The following is a 19,826-nucleotide window of genomic DNA, read 5'->3' as shown; positions in this document are numbered from 1 at the left end:
TTATCACATATATAAATATATATATAATAAATAAAAATAAAAAAGAGGACCACATTTGTACCACTCTACCCGCACACATGGAGGAAACTTAAAATTTTCAGGCCTTCCTACAAGCCTCGGCCATGGAGCAGAATAACAGAAGCAGTAGATACATTGAAGTTTTAAACTTCCTTTTACACGCGACACAACTAGGCACAGACATGAAAGAAAAAAAAAATGTTTGAGCTTTCTATTTACAAACACCTCGCCTGAAGCCCGTCAAAAGAGGGAGTTTTGTGTTTTCATGCAACAAGCCAACATGCAAGAGAATGAGAAGAGAATATACAGAAAGCCACTTGAAGTTGGAAGCATGTACAACAGCCCAAAGAGAAACAGAATTCAAAACAAACCCGTGAACCCTTAAACCTTTGGTCGGCATGCAAAGGAAATTGAAAATACGAAAGTTAAAGGCCTTCCAAGCAACAAGGTGTGACCTTCCTTTTCGACGCTATAACCTATTTCTTCTCCTTTTTCTTCTTGTCTTGAATACTTCGAAACAGTATGGCTTAGGAGCTTTCAATTCCTATGTACTAGGGACGAACCCAGACCCCATGCAACATATGCAAGAAAATCGAATCCTTAGATGTTTTAGCTTAAGTTATAGTCATTTACATGCAGGAGAAGGAGAACAGAAAATGCAGAAAGCCAAATGGAGTTGGAAGCATGTACAACAACCCAAAGAGAAACAGAATTCAAAACATGCACGCGAACCTCAAAACCTTTGGTCAGCATGCAAAGAAAATTGAAAACATGAGAGTTAAAAGCCTTCAAGGCAACAAGGCATGACCTTCCTTTTCAGCACTATAACCTAGTTCTTTCCCTTTTCTTCTTGTCCTGAATACTTTGAAAAAGCATGACTTAAAAGCTTTCAATTCCTATGTACTAGGGACAAACCCAGGCCACATGCAACATGTGCAAGAAAACCGAATCCTTGGACGTTTTAGCCTAATTTATCGTCATTGCATATCCAAGAAGAAACTAGGAACCTCTCTAAGGAACGAAAAGCCACGGCTTTAAACAATATAAGCGAGGATTTAAAAAAAAGGAACCTAGAGACTACCTGAGTCCATTTTTTATTTTCCAGCTACATACATTGAGCAGAATATATGTCATATGCATTGACAAAGAAAAAAGGAGAAAGGAGTTACCTTTATCATTTCTGTTTTTTTTTTTTTTTTTTGCTTTTCTTCACCTCTCGGCGGACCCCCCTTCTCCTAAACTCCCAAAAAAAAAAGTCCCCTGTATGCGTTTCAACTCCCCTTTTTATTATGCCTCAACCTTCTCCCTCAAGTCTCCTCTTGGTTTGTCTTCATTCTCTCTCCCTCCCCTGCCTATTACTGGCCACTAACCTTTGTCTTCTTTCTCTGTAGGTTTTTGGTGCTCAAACCTTTAGCTTGTCCCCTGCCGATGCTGTCCTCTTTGTCTCCTTATATGCAGGTCTTAAAATGGTATTCTCAAGCTTCATTTTCTTTATTGCTTTTTGGTTTTGCCATTTAAACTTCACCCCCTTTTTTGTTTATTTTAGTTTTGTATCACGTGAACTCTTCTTTTGTCCATGAAGAATCCCATGCAAGAACGGTAGAACTCTCCATTATAGGCTTCCTCCCCTCTTGGGTTTGTTCTTGGGCTCCCAAATGCATGGGCCCCTCTCAATTACCTCTCAATGACCAATTTGGGCTTTTTTCTTTCCTTTTTTGTCTGGCTTGCAAACAAGCCCCTAGTTGGGCCTTCATTTTTATCAATGTCAAGCCTTGATTATGGTCAAATTGGATCTTTAATCGGGCCAAAAAAATGGATCATTTTAAAACTTCCAATTTTAGGATAGCATGAATAAAGTAGCAGGCTTGAAAAACGAAGATTTTGTATCATTACATAAAAACGAATCTAGATTAACAGTGTTAAATTATTTCAGATAAAATTAAATATTTATAAATTTAACAAAAATAAATTTATTTACATAACTTTTTATTAACCAACATTATTTTTATGTAACGCCATATTTAGTCTTACAATTATAAATATCCTCACAATTAATAAACATAAAAGCTAAACATTCTCATTTCTTTCAAAAGTTAATTTAACAATCCTAACAAATTCCAATCGGCTAAAATGCAAACTTGAAATAAAAAAAAATGATCATAACAAAAAAATTAAAAAATAATAAAAATACAAACACTAAAAAATACATCAATCGGTTAAAAGAATTGAAATATCAAATAAAAAAATATAAATCCTGATTAAAAGATAAAAAAAATTATAAAACACAAACATTATAAAAAAACAAACCTCATTATTATGAATGGAAAATGTAATACAGATATAAAATACACTTATATACACATGTCATCCTTTAAAAAGAAGTTGGAAAACCATATTTTCATCTTTAAAAAAAAATTTTGGAAAACCATAAGTCATAAAAAAAAAAAAAGATCAGAATATAAACGTTCGAAAACCAAAGGTATTAATAAATTTTAATAAATAATGGTTGTAAAGAACATAAATGGAAAAAAAATCAAAAGTTAAGAATCTATATAAATATTAGACAACCAAAAATTTATTGTGTTTTATATAATAAAATTAAGAGATACAAATTTAGAATTTTTGTGTAAAAAAATTTGACATTTATTACAAAATATATATGTTTGCTTTGCTTTTGAATATCTTAATTTGGTAATTCATTACATATTAATTAATTTTGATATCAAAATGGTGATTCCTTATTCTTGATTTGGTGATTACATTTTTTTTTTCTCAATTATCTTAATTCAACTCGATACCATTTAATCATGTCATCATATCATGTAATGTTTCAAGGGGCAGTAAAATGCTAGTTGATACTTAGTTTGACGACAATTAACTTTTTTGTTAGCGATAAAGGTTTGCAAGAATATATATAAAAGTATAGAAATTTATTTAAGTACAATCAAAATAAAAAAGTTTATTTAAGAAAACCAAAAATATACAAGAACTTTTTCAATATTTTAGCATTTTTTATTAAAAATTTTAATAAAATTTTTACGTTGGAGAAGTAATAATTAAATTTAAATTATAAATAAATTTTTTAATATTTTTTTTTACATATCATCAATCTTATCATTAAATTTTATTAATTTATTAGTTTAAATTTTTTATTAAATCATTTTTAGTAAAAACCTTAACGAATTTCCGGTGAAGAAATTCCTTTAAATCTTGCCTTCTGATATGTCATTGATCAGAAATAAAAATAAAAAATAAAAAACACAAAACAAAGCACATATATAATATAAGTGAATTATCATCAAATTATGAGAATCTGAAATAAAATGATAATATATTTTGTCTTATAAATAAAATTTTGCAAACTCCCTTGCAAGTTCTTTTTTTGGTTTAACGTAAAACCATTTATTCAAGTTAAATAAATTAAATTAGTTTAATTATTTGACATATTAATTATCGATTTACACTATACAATCAAAATATTTTATTATTATATTATTATTAAAGAATAGAGATAAAATTATTTTAATAACAATTTAATTTCAGATAATAATATTACCGTATTGTCAACTTGTGCGTGTCAAATAAACTAGTTTCTAAAAACATAAAAAAAATGTCTTATCTTTTTTTGGCATTCTTCGTTTATTAACGCTCTGTAGTCTCCTGTTCTGTCTTGCTCTACAGTAAAAAAAAAAGAAAAAAGGAAAGATCTTTGGTAAATTTCAAAGGTAAAACCTTTTACAAAAGACGCAGACTAAACCTAAGAATGGAGCCAAATCATAATTGTTTGTCACCACTGCAGTAAAGATTAATTTGAATTTTTTTTTGTAAAATAATAAATAAGCTCTTGAATTTTATAATTTATTTAAATAAATTTTATATCGTTATTATATAAATAAAATTTTAATCTTTAATTTGTAATTAAATAAATTATTTATCTTTAATTTATATCTAAATAAATAGTTAAATTTTTAATTTGTATGTACCTAAATAAACTTTTAACATAAATTATTTTTTTATTTGTAATAAAAAATATTAAAAATAAATAAAAGTATAAAATTTATTTATGTATAATAAAAATATAACACTTATTTTAAAAAAATAAAATAGTTCAAGAATTTTTTAGTATTTTATTATTATTATTTTATTTCACAGTTAAAATATGCCTTGTTGCTTCCTGCACCTTGTCCATCCGAAAAGAAAAGTATAGTTCCGCTCCTAGGAGAATAAGCCTTTTGAACTAGATTCCAGATCGTTGAGGACATGACCATCAAAATCGAGCTGAAAGTTGTAACAAGGCATCGAACAAGATCAAGATTCCCATCTGGTTTCCAAAACAGGACAGGGGTTGCCGACAATGCTCGGCTAGGTTGGTGCCCACAAATCCTGCATCTTTGTCCAACTCAATATTCACAAAAGATGTGATCGACGTTGTCATATATAATACTATTTTTTTGTTGCATCAAAAAAATAAAATCTTAATACAAGTAAAAAAAAACTTGATTTGAAATTAAATTTTTAATATCTCTTCAAACATTTTTTAATTATTAAGCTAAAGGTTCGGAGATATCATATATATATATATATATATATATATATAATACTATGCTCTTTGGAAAAAAAAATGATTGGAGCTTGGAAGAAGAAAAGAAACTGACTACAAACCATTTGAGTGATGTAAATCGATGGGAAACATCTTTTTTTTTTTAATGTTCCCGAGACTCTCTTATTATGTTGAACGTCCCCTTTTAATCACATCTTTTATTGACAATTGATCAACAAAGGAACAAATACAAGTGAACAAACTTCTGACCAGTTAGATCATGAAATAAAAGATTCGGAGCCAACAGCATAATATATGCAGGTTATGTATCAAACAATCTCGCTATTCAAGTGAGCAAGGGAGGCATTTCTATATAACTTACTTCTCGATCTTGATACCTTTCCCAATATTTAATCTCTCTTTCCAGTCTGATCAGTCTCCTGAATCTTGCTAGAATTGCGAGATGTGTATAATATTATCACTTACATCTAAACCTTGCATTGGAGCGAGCAACGGAAGCTTACAGTTTCCAAAATCCATGTTCACAACGGCAAGAGCAGAAGTGATCACAGCTCCAAAAATATCAATCACCTTCCCCGGATTGACAAAGCAAGGCATTCCTCACACTGATTTACAAGTTCAAGAAATTGTCAGCAAGCAATCTTGGCCTAACAAATTAGCAAAGTTACGCAACTTTAGAAAACCGCAGTTTCATCCAATGTTCATTGAAGAAGCCTACGAAAAGTGTAGGAACATTTGCGCCGAATATGCGAAGACTTTCTATCTAGGTCGAACCTCGTCCTCATTTCCCTTCTCTCCATCAACTTATAAAGAGTTATCCAAGAGTTTTAAATAGTCTCGATTGATCAGTTCAGCTTCTTTCAAGTTTAAAACCTTTTCTGCCAAAAGGAACATCTTATGAATATGCACATTTGCATTTGTTTTAAACATGAGGCTTGTTATATATCTAGAACACACGAGTATGAGTTTGATGTTTCTGATGCTTATAATGCAGGCACCTTATTGATGACAGAAGAGCGGCAGAAGGCCATATGGGCAATTTATGGTAATTAGGTTTTGAGATTATTTTCTCCCTCTCCATTAAAAAAATGAAAAGGAAGAAATTGACTGGCAACTTTTAGTGTTTCATGGCTTTGGAGGAAAGGGGTTATACTTCTTTAATTCCAAAATTTTTTCAAGTATTTTATTTTTGCGACTGAAAATATGTGGCTGCAGTTTGGTGCAGGAGGACGGATGAACTGGTTGACGGGCCGAATGCAGACTACACGAATTCTGCTGTTCTTGATAAGTGAGAAGAGAGACTGCAAGACATCTTTGAGGGACGCCCCTATGACATGCTAGATGCAGCACTATCCGACACCGTTGTTAACTTTCCCCTGGACATTAAGGTATTTTAGAGACGTTTGCTACCAGAACCATCTGCTTAATCTAATCATTCAAAGTTTATTTGATCGATTGTTGTAGAATGAATCAATCATTTGTCATGATTATTGTGCCTAACATGCCATATACGCATTCAATACAACTTCAAGCATGGAGCATTTGGAAAAATCCATCTAATTTAGGAATTATCTGTCTCCCATATATATAGCCTTTCAGGGACATGATTGAGGGCATGAGAATGGACACAAGAAAATTTCGCTATAAAAATTTTCAAGAGCTTTATCTTTACTACTACTATGTAGCAGGAACTGTTGGCTTGATGAGTGTTCCAGTTAGGGGAATTGCAGCAGAGTCCCCTGTTTCTGCTCATACTATATATAACGCGGCACTCTACTTGGGCATTGGAAATCAGTTAACAAACATACTTCGAGATGTAGGGGAAGAGTAAGTCCTTATGTTACTCATGAACTTCATAAGTATATCTTGTTCAAATCCCCAACTTACTTCAAGTTGCGCTTTTTTTTTTTTCTTAGTGCTTTGAAGGGGAGACTTTATCTTCCTCAAGATGAGCTTGCACAGTTTGGTTTATGCGACAAGGATGTGTTCTCCAGAAAGGTAACTGGTGCCTGGAGAGATTTCATGAAAGAGCAAATTATAAGGGCAAGATTCTTTTTCAATCTAGCTGAGGAGGGAGCTTCACAGCTTGACAAGGATAGCCGCTGGCCGGTAATACACTTTGTCACATTCGAACAGACACAAAAATCTAGCTCCTTGTTTTGCATCATAGGTAGTTTAAAACCAAAAAAAAAAAAAAAAACACTATAAACTATAGCAATACTACATAAGAAATTGACATTTACAAATTACAATCCATTTCTTGGTTCAATGATTTAATTAATGCATGCATTTTGTCACGGTCTTAAAAGATAGCTTTGAATCTCACACCGATTGAGCAGTCAAGCCGATGATTGAATAACAAAAACAAAAAGATTCATATTAAAATTTCCATAACATGGAACATCACTTTCATGAAAGTCTGAATAAGTTCTAACAGTTTGAAAATTTTCAGGTTTGGTCATCGTTGCTATTGTATCGAAAGATTCTGGATGCAATCGAGGATAACGATTATGATAACTTGACAAAACGAGCATATGTTGGTAGGACTAAGAAACTTCTCACGTTACACGTAGCATACACTAGAGCTTTATCAAAACCTGGTCTGAGCTGTCGCTGACAACAAAATTCAGCATTATTGTCATTAAATATGTTTGAGATAGAGATTATGTAAGAAACAATAGCATTTGATAATGTTACGTATATAAGAAAAATGGAGAGGAAAAATTATTTGAAGTGAAATCAAATGCTACTTCATCTTTTTAAGAATTCTCCATATATTAATTTGCAATGGTATCAATTATAGATGAGTTTATATTTGATAAATTTTAATTTATGAATGTTATATGTTGTTAATGAATCATATAATGATATTTTATTAAAAATTTTATTTTAAAATTTAAAAAGTAAAAAAAAAAATACCCTTGATCTTAAAAATATATTTAAAATTATTTTATGAGGTGTTATTATGTGGTTCTCTAATAATATATAATATTTATAAATTGACAATACATGAAATATAAATTCATTATAATAAGATTAATCCAATATAATTTGCTACTTTCTTTCATTAATTATCATTATGTTGACACCCAAAAGTATCCATAAAATGGGCCAAAGAATTTAGCTCATAAATTACATAATTAAGTTCAATCTAAGTAAAATAATTATTGGGTATTGGGTTGATAATCAAATTAATTAGTGATTTACTAGTTAATTAAAGCCCAAACCAATAGGGCCTAAAATCTTTGGAGTATCATTAAGACCAATTATTATTAGAATAAATTGGGTTGAAATTGAAGCAAAGAGATTAAAGATTTGAAATTATTAAAAAGTTTGATGGTTTCGGAGTAACGGATGATGGACCGAAATCAATACTAGTAAAATTAAAGTCAGATTGGATCCCTCCTTATGGTAATCAACTATGCTGGAAAAAGTCTAGTATAATGGGAAGTTACTAGATGTTACAAATTTTGAGCTAGTATAAAATTTAACACAAGGATAAGGGTAAGACTAAACTTGTCTTTTCCAAAAAGTGAGAGCTTCTCTCGTTTCATCAAGAATTCTTCTCTTAGGTGGATATGAACAAGGCAAATGATCAGATAGAATGACGGGTTTTTCAAGCCATTTTGCTAAATTGGGGTAATTAGACTTGGACAAGGTGGATCATGGAATGTGTAAGTTTTCTCATTCCAAGGCTCTTAGACAGGGAAATCCTTTATCTCCTTATCTTTTCCTCTTAATTAATAGATGTCCTATATAAGATGATTCAAATTGGAATCTCCACTAATCATATACATTTGTTGAACTTAAAAGATATTGCCCTACTTTTATCTAATTTGTTTTTTGCAAATGATTCACAATTTTTTTCTAGAAGCTAATATTAGAAATTGCAAAAAAAAAAAAAATTGAAATAATTCAAACATATTACCAAGTTTTTGCACGAAGAGTGAACTTGGAGAAATCAAGCCTAATTTTCAACAATAATGTAACCAAAGAAATTTTAAAAAAAATATATAGAAAAGTGCATGAGGATCAAGGTAGCTGTTAATCCTAAAACATATTTAAGAATGCTAGGTCGATAAGGAAGGCTCAAGAAGGAGGTTTTGCGGTATGTTAAAGAAAGGGTCTTGGCAAAGCTTAAAAACTGGAAGCGGCTAACTTTTTCAATGAGAGGTAAGGACATTTGGATAAAAGTAGTAGTTAGTGCCATACCGATATATACTATGTCTTGTATCAAATTTTCAAAAGTGTGTATGGAGTTAAACTCTATTGTTTCTAATTTCTGTTGGAGGCAAAAAGATAAAAGAGGTAAAAATTCGTTGGAAAAATTAGGCAATATTAACAAAAGCAAATATGGTTGAGGGTTTGGAATTGAAAGAATTAGAGCTATTTAATAGAGTTTTGCTAGCAAAACAATGTTGGAGGGTGTTATAAAGTCTTAAGATCTTATGGGTGAAAATTTTGAAAGGACTTTACGTCTGACATTTCTGTTTTGACAGCTACAAAAGGGGCAAAGCTTCATAGGCCTTGAGCAGTGTTATGGATGGTAGAATTTTCTTAAAGATCATCTTTCTATGGCAGGTAGGACATAAACAGAATATAAGAATTTGGTGTGATAATTGGATCACTGGTCTGAATGGGCAAAAGTTGAGTTTCCCAGGTTTAATAGATAATAATATGCCTAAGAAGGTAGCTTAGAAGTGACGTTTGAAAAGATTGAGCAATGATTATTTAATGTTAGTATGATATTATTTCATATTTAATAAATTTTTAATATTTTGTTATTGATACTTTAATTTGTTCGGGATTTACATTCGATTTTTGTTAAAAATAAAAAATAATAAAAGGAAAAAAAATAAGAAAAATAAAAAAAAATAAGAGTTGAATTTGGGTATAATTGGATGAGAAATTTTAAGTTGGATTAAAATTCAAAAGTAAAACTTAGAAGGGATGGAAATCTCATTCTATTTAGGGTTCTTGGATTTGAAACCCTATAAATATAAGCTTGAGTATACAAAAAACACAAAAAAAAACACAGAGAGAAGAGAGAAAACAGAAACACAGAGATTACACGGCAATGATTAGGCAGAAAGTACATAATAGGAAAATCAAGGTGATCAAAACAGAAACACAGCAAGTAGAGAGAAAAAATTTTTCGAAGTTTTTTTTTAAAGAAAAAATTTTTAAAAATATTTTGAAAAATTTTCAAATTTCAACGAAATTTTTCAGCGCCAATTGAATTTTTTGGCAAGTTATCAAGCGCAGGTTGAATTTTTCAACAGGCTTCCCAAAATCTGGCCCAGATTTCAAAGCCAGTTGAATTTTTAGTGACCTTCCGATGAACCAACCTAGATTCCGACAATGTTTTCCAAAATCCTGCGGAGATTCAACTAAAATTCATTTGGTTCTAAAAAGAGAAGGAGAGAAAAAAAAAAAAAGAGGAAGAGAGAGAAGGGGAAGGAGAGATCTAAAATAGAGGGTTGAAACTTGGACTTTTATAGCCTTTTCAAACGATGTCATTTTGGCATTTAAAAGAGTTCAGGATCCGCGCGTTTTCGCTTGGGGCGACCCGACCTGTAATGCGACCCGCTTCAGCCTGCTTCATAGACCTTGCTACTGAGTCGAGCCGAGCCTATTTTTTCTTAAGCCAAGCCTTCGAACCATTTTCTATGTTTGGAGCTGAGCTGAGCCAACCCTTCAATCGAGCCGTTTTGATTTTTTTTGTATTTATTTATTTATTTTTTATGTGTTTATTTTTAAGAATATTTTTGCATGAATAAATTTAAAAAATATATAAAATAATATAAAATAAAAATTTTCAAAAAAATATTTTTAAGGAAAAGTTGAAAGTATCAATTTTTTTTAAAATAAAATTATTAAAAAAAATATTTCTGAGAAAAAGTTGGAAGTACTAATTTTCCTTAAAAATAAAATTTTCAAAAAAATATTTTTTAAAAAAGTTGAAAGTATCAATTTTCTTTGTATAAAAGCATGAGTTTTTTTTTTCTTATAAAACAAAAAATGGATCTATATAAAAAATTCAATCATCATTCCTTTCTCTTTTTAGAAAATTTTTAATATTAAATAATCTAACAATGGAGCTTCTACAAGAAAAACAATAATTTTCTTATATACTCTTGAAGTGAAGGAATTTTTCTTAATTTTCTACCAAAAGTATTGGAATTAATTAAAAATAATTTTTAATAATTAAATACTTGGTAAAATTTTTAAGGCTTAATGGATAATACGAAATTAAGCTGGTACCATATTTCGATGGGTATTATGAGAGTGTTATAACCTTCTTCACTCGTAACTGAACTCTCGAATCCTATTTTGGTTAATAGATCCTAACATATTCTTTTAGGTACCCTTAGTCAAGCTTAAGTATTCCTTGAAAGAATAGATTCCTTCGGTGACCAATCACACCTAAAAAAAAAAGAGATTGATGATGACTCTTTAAGTCAATGTCTAGCGATAGATCCCCGGATTTAGACGTTATGACAGTTTGACGACTCCGCTGGGGGCAAGTCAAGAGTTAAGCCAGCAAATAAATTTGTGTTATCCAAAAAGCCTAATAAAATTGAATTCTTTGTAAGGATTTTTTTTATCCATTCATTTTATTTATCTATATTGCAAACCATGTCATCAATATACATGTGCATAACATGAGCTCTATACCTGAGCTTCATCCTTCTAGAAGGGAGTAAAGTACCTATGCTTTCGTGAGGTTTTAATGCCTTCGCAGTGACTAAAGAAATACTCCCACAAATTGAACTTTTTTCACTTATAGCATGTAATGGATGAGGATTAGATTGCCTTGCTAGTCTGTGATGGATTATGATGTAAGGAACAATTGAAGAACCTTTAGTGGTCAAAATCACCTAACATAGTATATAGTTCACTTCTAAAAACCCAACCCTAAGATGGAGCCATTCTTACCCAGTGATAGATGTAACCCAAAGTTAAGACACAAGAAGGAATAGTTTATGATCTAACCAATTTGTTTGCTTGATTTTGTGCACCTGCATCATTTTCATTTCATTCGATGCATCATTATCATATCATTTAATTTCGTGCATCATTATCATTTCATTCTATACATCATCTCATACTTACATCCATGAAAATGTGCATTTCATTCATGTATTATCATATCATGCATAAAGCATAATATTTTTTATCATAATTATGGTGTTCAAGGTTTAAGGATAGCTCCACCAAGCAAGAACCTCACTCACCAATACAATACAAGAGCTCCAGCTAGACAGATGGAATAAGAAAATTTCAATCGTCTTAAGAGGATAGAGAAAGCCCAAGAGAAGCTAGAAGGGGAGTTGAATAAGATTTTGAAAGCTTTGAACAAGTTAAACAAAGGAAAAAGGTATAGAAGAAAGTACTAGCCAACAATACCATACATCACAAGAGGTGGATAACCTATTGTACCTTTTTAGTTTTGAGCCACATCAAGCCCAACCCGCACAAGGTCTACTATCACAATAGTTCACCCATTCTGTAGGATACATATACCCTGAAATGCCATCAGTCTCAAATCCATCATAGTACCAAAGCTATATAAATCTTATCTTTACTGAAAAGGCAATAGAACCAATACCAGTCCTTAATTTTGATGATCCAAAAGAGAAAGAAAAATTGAGGCCCAAGGAGAATGAGACTTTATAAGCCTTAAAAGCTGAACAGAAGATAAATTTATTAGAGAAAAGGCTACGGGTAGTGGAAAGACTTAGATTTTATGGTTCAGTGGATGCTGTTGGGCTTTGTTTAGTACTAGATATGGTTATTCCTCTGAAGCTCAAGATGTCAGAGTTTGAGAAATATGTGGCACAAAGTGCCCAAAGACCCATATTACTATGTACTGTCAGAAGATGATAGCCTATGCTAATAACGAGAAACTGTTGATGCATGTGTTCTAAGATAGCCTTATTGGCTCTGTTGCTAGGAGATATATCTAACTGGATGGACTCATATTCGTTCTTGGAGTGATATGACCTATGACTTCATCGGTCAATATCGATATATCATAAACTTAGCCCCCGATCGCCTTTCCTTACAGAATATGAAAAAGAATGCGACTAAGTCATTTAAAGAATATGCCCAGAGGTAGAGAAACATGGCTACTCAGGTGCAACCTCCTTTGACTGTAAAAAAAACTATAGTATTATTTGTCAGTACCCTAAAATCCCTCTATTATGAAAAGATGATAGGGAATGCAATAAAAAATTTTACTGACATAGTGATCTCAGGCGAAATCATTAAGAATGCCATTAAAAATGGCAAGTTGAAAGAGGGCAAAACTAGGAAGGCATTAAAGAAGAAAAAGACCAAAGCTTAAGTTGTGAGTTTTAACAGACAATTCAAGGGATATCAACCTTATCCATAAAGTTACTTTCCATACTATCCTGTTGTGAACAATACTTTATCCTACCCATACCAGCCCATACCACAACCATCTTACTCATCCACATACCAATATGTTTTTAGCCCCCAAGCTCTCATATACAACCTTAACATTCAACCTCTTGTAAGACCTCAAATTTATCCTGTTCGCTTAATAAATGGTTCATAAGAGCAACGAATTACTTGAGAAAAACTCGTATTTGATCCAATCCTCATGACTTATACGGAGTTATACCAAGAGCTCTTTAACAGCCACTTGATCACCTCCAGTCATGTGGAGCCGCTTAAGCCATCCTATTCTAAGTGATATGATCCTACAGCCCACTATGACTACCACTATAGAATTACTGGCCATTCCACTGAAAATTACACTACTCTAAAGCATAAGGTGCAACAGTTGATCAAGGATAAAATCGTAAGTTTTGATCAATGAGGAGTAACAACACCTAATGTTAGTGGCAATCATTGCCTAATCATAACGTTAATGCTCTAAGTAAGAATCAAAAACACATTGATTCGAAAAAACGTGGGAAGCTACAATGAATTAGGGGGCCAGATAACAAGAAATATTCTTCACCTGGTCTTATGGGGGCATAATTTTGGAAAGAAAAAGAATGTTAAGGCTGATTGGAAGTCATTTGTCATTTTAAAATTTCTTTCAAAGTAATGTGAGGATTTCTATTAGGCCATAGGATTTCATTTGTTATGATTTTTATAAAGGCAAGTTAATGCATTTCATTACATTTTCTCTTTTATTCAACCATTGTTTCATGCTTTGTTACCTTTTATAACTTTTCATTCCCATTTTCATATTTCAAATGATGAATATTTAGACAATGATAGCAATAATTTTGGGATTTAATTTTGAGAACTCATTCACATTGATCTGAGAAGATTATTTGAGTAAAAGAAGCCAACTACTAGCAGATGTAAAATTAATATGTCTTGAAGATGTGCAATCCTTTATACAGATTCGTGAGCTTATTTTTGCTCAATAGATGATGTTCAAGGAAAGCATTCACATTTGAGATGAAAAGTGATCGTCTTTCTTTTATCATTTGAAAAATCATTCATTGTTACCCCTTTGAACCTGTTATGATTTTCTTTTCTAAAAGAACCTTAACCAAGGATCACCCTTCATACTGAGGGATAATTTTTTAGAAAGAAAAGAGCCTAAAGATCACAAAAAGTCTCAAAAAGAAAAATAAAAAAAAAATAAATGTCACACATGATTTTGGGTAAAGTAATAAGAGCCTTTTTATGAGGAATGAGATGGAAAAGAAAAAACTAGTGAAATGATGTAGAGTGGGGCAAAATGCCAAGCTGCATCAAGTGATGATCTTTTAGTTTTAAACCTTTTAAACATATGTTTTAAGCCTATTTCATCCATTTCTTTCATGACCCCTCACCATGGCCTATATTATAACCTTTTAAAGTCTATTTGGATCAAGTATGAATGCTCAAATTAAATAATCATATGATGGGCTAAGGTATCCTCGTGATGGAAGGACAAAATCATGCTTCGTTGCTTTAAAGATTGATGTGGAAAAGATATCAATAATGGGTGAAAAAATGAAAAAATGAAAAAATGAAAAAATGAAAAAATGAAAAAATGAAAAAAATAAAAAAATGAAAAAATAGAAAAAAATGAGAAAAAAGAAAAAAGAAAGACTCAAATTAAAAATCTAAAAAGGGCAATTTGGGTAGAAAAACTTTGAACTGAAAGTTGGATAAATAGTACACATAGATGAGAGATCAGAAACATCTGAAGATCCTTCAAAGATGGGGCAAAGTTTAATGAGCTCAAAATGACTTCGATAATCAATGAAATGAGTTTTTGAAAAAGAATTATGATTAATGTTTAGAATTGTTTGAATATTCATTGTTTGGATATACCACACATCCCAATGACCTGCTTCAAACTTGTTTCTGCCCCATTTGTTTTTATACTAAACTCGTTCCTCATTGATTACCTTTCTTCCAATTCACTTTGTTCTCATTTATTGTTACATCCTTAGAATAAATCGAGAAAATATATGGTTACATTATATTTATCATGATTTAAAATGATGATAAATGAATGACAATGTGCATAAAAGAGTCTTGCATTCCTTTGAAAAGAAATCCAAGATGATAAAGGAGAAAAAAATATGGTAAAAACCTAAAATGGATGATTTAAAAAGGTACATGGTGAGACCAAATGATGAATATAGTAATGGATTAACCAATAAAATGAAGAGATGGCAAAAATTGAAAAGATGATATGATCAAGTGATGAATATAAAGATGAATTGATCGACATAGCCTGTGAATGGTGATCAAGTGATGAATATAATATAGATCAGACGATAAAATTTATGGCTAGTATTGAGAAGCCTATGATTATGGTGAAAATAATGTGGGTCAATGGATAAAATTTACACTAAAATTGCTAGTATTTAGGAGCCTGTGAGTCGTGATTAAATGATGTAAGGTAATGGACAAAACTTGTTCTAGAATTTTTAGTGCTGAGAAGCCTATGAATGGTGGTCAAGTGATGAAAATAATGATGATCAGTTGATGAAACTTGTTCCAAAGTGTTGAGAAGCTAAACAAGGAGAAAACATGAGATGATGGAGTCTTGAAGACTATATTACCACATTTTGATTAGAATTTCATGACATTGACATCCACATTACATGCATTGCATTTGCATTGTTGTTTGGAGTATATTTGAAACTTTGGTTTGGCTACGCATTTACATTATACAGTAAATATTTAAATCATGGTTAAGAATATGGCATTATGAGAATCTAGATTGTTGTATTTGCATCATTAAGAAAACATTTGCATTATTGATCATGACATTTATTGTTGCACAATTTTGAGTCGCTTGAAAAAAAAATTGAAAATCTTTTGATGAGAATTTTTGAGTTCCCAAATGAGAATCTTTGAATTTCAAATGAGAATTTTTGAGGTGTAAAACCCAAAATTTATCGAATGTGATCTTCGAACTCAAATGAGAATCTTTGAATTTCAAATAAAAATTTTTGAGGTGTGAAACTCTAAAGTTCATCGAATGTGAATCGTCAAACTAGAATGAAAAGTTTTGAACTTTTAGATGTGAATCTCCAAAATTCAAACAAAAAGCTTTAAACTTTTTAGATGTGAATCCCAAATTTGTCAATTGTGAACTTTGGACTCGATTGAGAAGCTTTGAACTTTTGGATGTGAATCTCCAAAATTCAAATGAGAATCTTTAAATGTTGGATGCGAATCTTGCAATTTGCAAATGCAAATCTTGAGATTTTGCAAATTTGAATCCTTATGAAATTAAAATTCTGATAATCAAATTTTAGTGAATTCTTGCAAAGCTGAAAGGTTCTTGCGAATCTGAACCTTTGATTTTTTAACTCAAATTGTGAATCTTTGAGTTCCCATTACAAATTTCATCAGATCTGATCTATGACTCCTCTAGACATGATCGTCAATGAGCTTTTTATTTTTTCAAAGTCATGGTGCCTCTGTTTAGAGGAGTAATTTATTTTTTTCAAAGTCGTGATGCCTCTATTTATAGGAGTAATTTATTTTTTCAAAGTTGTGTTGCCTCTGTTTAGAGGAGCAATTTATTTTTTTGAAGTCGTGGTGCTTCTATTTAGATGAGCAATTTATTTTTTCAAAGTCGTTGAGCCTTCGTTTAGAGGAGTTTTGTTTACCTTTTTCAAAAAACAAAAAAAAAAAAGGAAAAGAGATGTATCAAGTTGATTGGGGTTATCTACATCTTTGCACAATTCCTGTTTCACAAAAAATATGCAAAAAAGGGCAGTTGTAGACACTTCAATCTGTCCGGGGTCTACATTTGATTTTTGTTAAAAATAAAAAAAATAATAAAAGGAGAAAAATGGGAAAAATGAAAAAAATAGGGGTTGAATTTGGGTAAGACTGGGTGAGGAATTTTAAGTTGGATTAAAACTCAAAAGTAAAACCTAAAAAGGATGGAAATCCCATTCTGTTTAGGGTTCTTGGATTTGAGACCCTATAAATATAGGCTTGACTACATAGAAAACATAAAAGAAAACACAAAAAGAAGAGAAAAAATAGAAACACGAAGATTACACAACAATAAATTAGGCAGAAAGTACAAAATAGGGAAATTAGGGTGATCAAAACAAAAACATAGCAAGCAAAGAGAAAAAAAATTTTTGGAGTTTTTTTAAAAGAAAAAATTTTTGAAAATTTTTTGGAAAATTTTCAAAATTTGATAAAATTTTTTGATGCCGGTTGAATTTTTTTGTGTGTTTTCTAGCGTAGGTTGAATTTTTCGGCAAGCTTCACAGAATTCAGCCCATATTCCAAAGTCGATTGAATTTTTTTATGGACTTTAGGCAAACCAATCTAGATTCTGGCAACGTTTTCTAGAATCTGACAGAGATTCAACCAAAATTCATTTGATTCTAGAGAGAGAATGAGAGAAAATAAAAGAAAAAATAGAGAAGGAGAAGGAGAGATCTGAGACAGAGGGCTGAAACTTGGGCTTTTATAGCCTCTTCAAAGTGACGTCATTTGGGCATTTAAAAAAGACCAAGATCTACACGTTTCCACCTGGGGCTACTCAACCCATAGTGTGACCCGCTTCAACCTACTTCACAAACCTTGCTACTAAGCCGAGCCGAGCTAGGCAGATTTTCTCTTGAGCCGAGCATTCGAGCTGCTTTTTGTGTCTCGAGTCGAGCCATGCCAACTCTCCAGCCAAGCCATTTTGATTTTTTTTGTATTTATTTATTTATTTATTTTATTTTTTATGTGTTTATTTTTAAGAATATTTTTGCATGAATAAATTTAAAAAATATATAAAATAATATAAAATAAAATTTTTCAAAAAAATATTTTTAAGGAAAAGTTGAAAGTATCAATTTTTCTTAAAAATAAAATTGTTAAAAAAAATATTTTTGAGCAAAAGTTGGAAATATCAATTTTTCTTAAAAATAAAATTTTCAAAAAAATATTTTTAAGAAAAAGTTGAAGTATTAATTTTTAAAAAAAAATAAAACCTTAAAATGCTTTAAGAAAAAGTTGAAAGTATCAATTTTTCTTGTATAAAAGCATGAGTTTTTTTCTTATAAAATAAAAATTGGATCTATATTAAAAATTGAATCATCATTCTTTTCTCTATTTGGAAAATTTTTAATGTTAAATAATCTGACGATAGAGCCTCTGTAAGAAAAACAGTAATTTTCTTGTATACTGTTGAGGTGAAGGAATTTTTTTTAATTTTCTGCCAAAAGTATTGGAATTAATTAAGAATAATTTCCAATAATTAAATACTTGATAAAATTTTTAAGGCTTAATGGATAACATGAGATTGAGGTAGTACCATCTTTCGATGGGCATTGTAAGGGTGCTATAACTTTTCTTACTCGTAACCGAACTCTGAACTCTCGAACCCTGTTATGTTTAATAGACCCGAACCTATTCTTGTCGGGACCCTTAGTCATGCTTAGGTGTTCCTTGAAATGATAGATTCCTTAGGTGGTCAATCACACCTAAAAAAAAAAAGATTGGTCATGACTCTTTAAGTTAATGTCTAGCGATAGGTCCCCAGATCTAAACATTATGACACCTGAAATCTTATATTCAAGTTGGGTCCGTCCACTTATAGTCAATTGATTTTAAGTTGGATGCTTAACATGGCATCAGAACCAGGACTTTCTTTTCATTGCCCTTTCCTAATTTGTCATGTGGAAGGCTTATTCTGTCTTTGCCTACACGTAATAGAGGCATGTTAGTGTGGTATTATCTCACATCTAATAAATTTTTCATAGCCTTAGTTTTATATTCAAGTTGAGCCCCTTGACTTACACCCAATTAGTTTTAAGTTGGATGTTTAACATTTTAAAAAAAAAGGTAGCTAACCAAAAGATTTGTCTAAGCTAAACCGAGAGATATGTCTAAGTTGTAAAAGAGGCTAGGATGAAGTAGTATGGGCTCCATATTTAAAAGGAGAATATACTTTGAAAACTTAATACATGACTTTGAAGAAAAAGTGTAAAAGATGGTAGTAGTATGAATCCTTCTAGCTCAAATGTGATTGATGTAAAGGTATGGAAAGAAATGTGAAAATTAAATGTTCCTAGTAATTAGGTAAAGGCATTCTTATGGAGAATATGCTTGAATGTATTTCTTTCAAACTTGAATCTATGGAAAAAAAAACTATGAAACATATTATTCTATAGTGTGGTTGGACTAGAGGAAGATAGATGGAGGTTTGTTATAAACTTAAAGAAAATAAAAAAATTAACTACTTTTGATAAAATTGTTGCTTTGAACTTTTGAAAATCTGGATAGGGTTAAAGAGGGAGGTAATCATATGAAAATCACAGTGGCCTTTACGTATTGGATAATCTAAAAAACAAGGTGTGAGCTAAACAATGGAAAGAAAGAGTTAGATATAAAGTTTTCTATTTTAAGAGCAAAGAATATTGTTTTTTAGTTTAGTAAAAATATAAAAAAAAGGGGTAATAAAGAGGAATATAAGCTTAAACATAGACAATCAAGCAAAGTGGTTATAGCCAAAGGAAGGTTGGCTAAAAGTAAACTATGATGCAGCCTTTTATAGAGAAACTAAAAAGGCAAGTATTAGTTGGTTATAAGAAATGATAGAGGCAAGTTAGTTAGAGGTGCCAAGAGGATAGTCAAGGTGGATTCTACTAGTGGAAATAGTTGTTAAAAAAAAGCTCTAAAATGTAATTATAGAGACAGATTCAGAAGTTCTATTTAACAACTTAGACAACATAAAAGAAAAGAAAAATTGGAGACTTAGGCCTATACTACAAGATGTTATGCATTTATGGAA

General features: G+C 31.0%; 1 protein-coding gene across 1 annotated transcript; it reads left to right on the top strand.

Moving 5' to 3' along the window:
* Positions 1–6,170: 6,170 nt before the first annotated feature.
* LOC111285795 (phytoene synthase 2, chloroplastic-like) lies at positions 6,171–7,269 on the top strand. The gene is made up of 3 exons (XM_089763347.1): positions 6,171–6,406; positions 6,496–6,688; positions 7,032–7,269. The coding sequence occupies exons 1-3, from the start codon at positions 6,183–6,185 to the stop codon at positions 7,194–7,196; spliced, it is 582 nt and encodes a 193-aa protein (XP_089619473.1). The 5' UTR covers positions 6,171–6,182; the 3' UTR covers positions 7,197–7,269.
* Positions 7,270–19,826: the final 12,557 nt, after the last annotated feature.

The sequence above is a fragment of the Durio zibethinus genome, chromosome 6 (assembly GCF_047325235.1).
Source record: "Durio zibethinus cultivar Kanyao isolate XHJ-2024 chromosome 6, ASM4732523v1, whole genome shotgun sequence".
Taxonomy (NCBI): domain Eukaryota; kingdom Viridiplantae; phylum Streptophyta; class Magnoliopsida; order Malvales; family Malvaceae; genus Durio; species Durio zibethinus.
This window is presented reverse-complemented; position numbering and strand designations above follow the sequence as displayed.

What these genes read in the sequence shown, in the direction of transcription:
- LOC111285795 (XM_089763347.1), top strand. Translation starts at nt 6,183, where the DNA reads ATGATTGAGGGCATGAGAATGGACACAAGAAAATTTCGCTATAAAAAT. An exon ending in CTTCGAGATGTAGGGGAAGA is followed by an intron (nt 6,407 to 6,495) that starts GTAAGTCCTTAT and finishes TTTTTTTCTTAG; the next exon opens with TGCTTTGAAGGGGAGACTTT. An exon ending in ACAAGGATAGCCGCTGGCCG is followed by an intron (nt 6,689 to 7,031) that starts GTAATACACTTT and finishes GAAAATTTTCAG; the next exon opens with GTTTGGTCATCGTTGCTATT.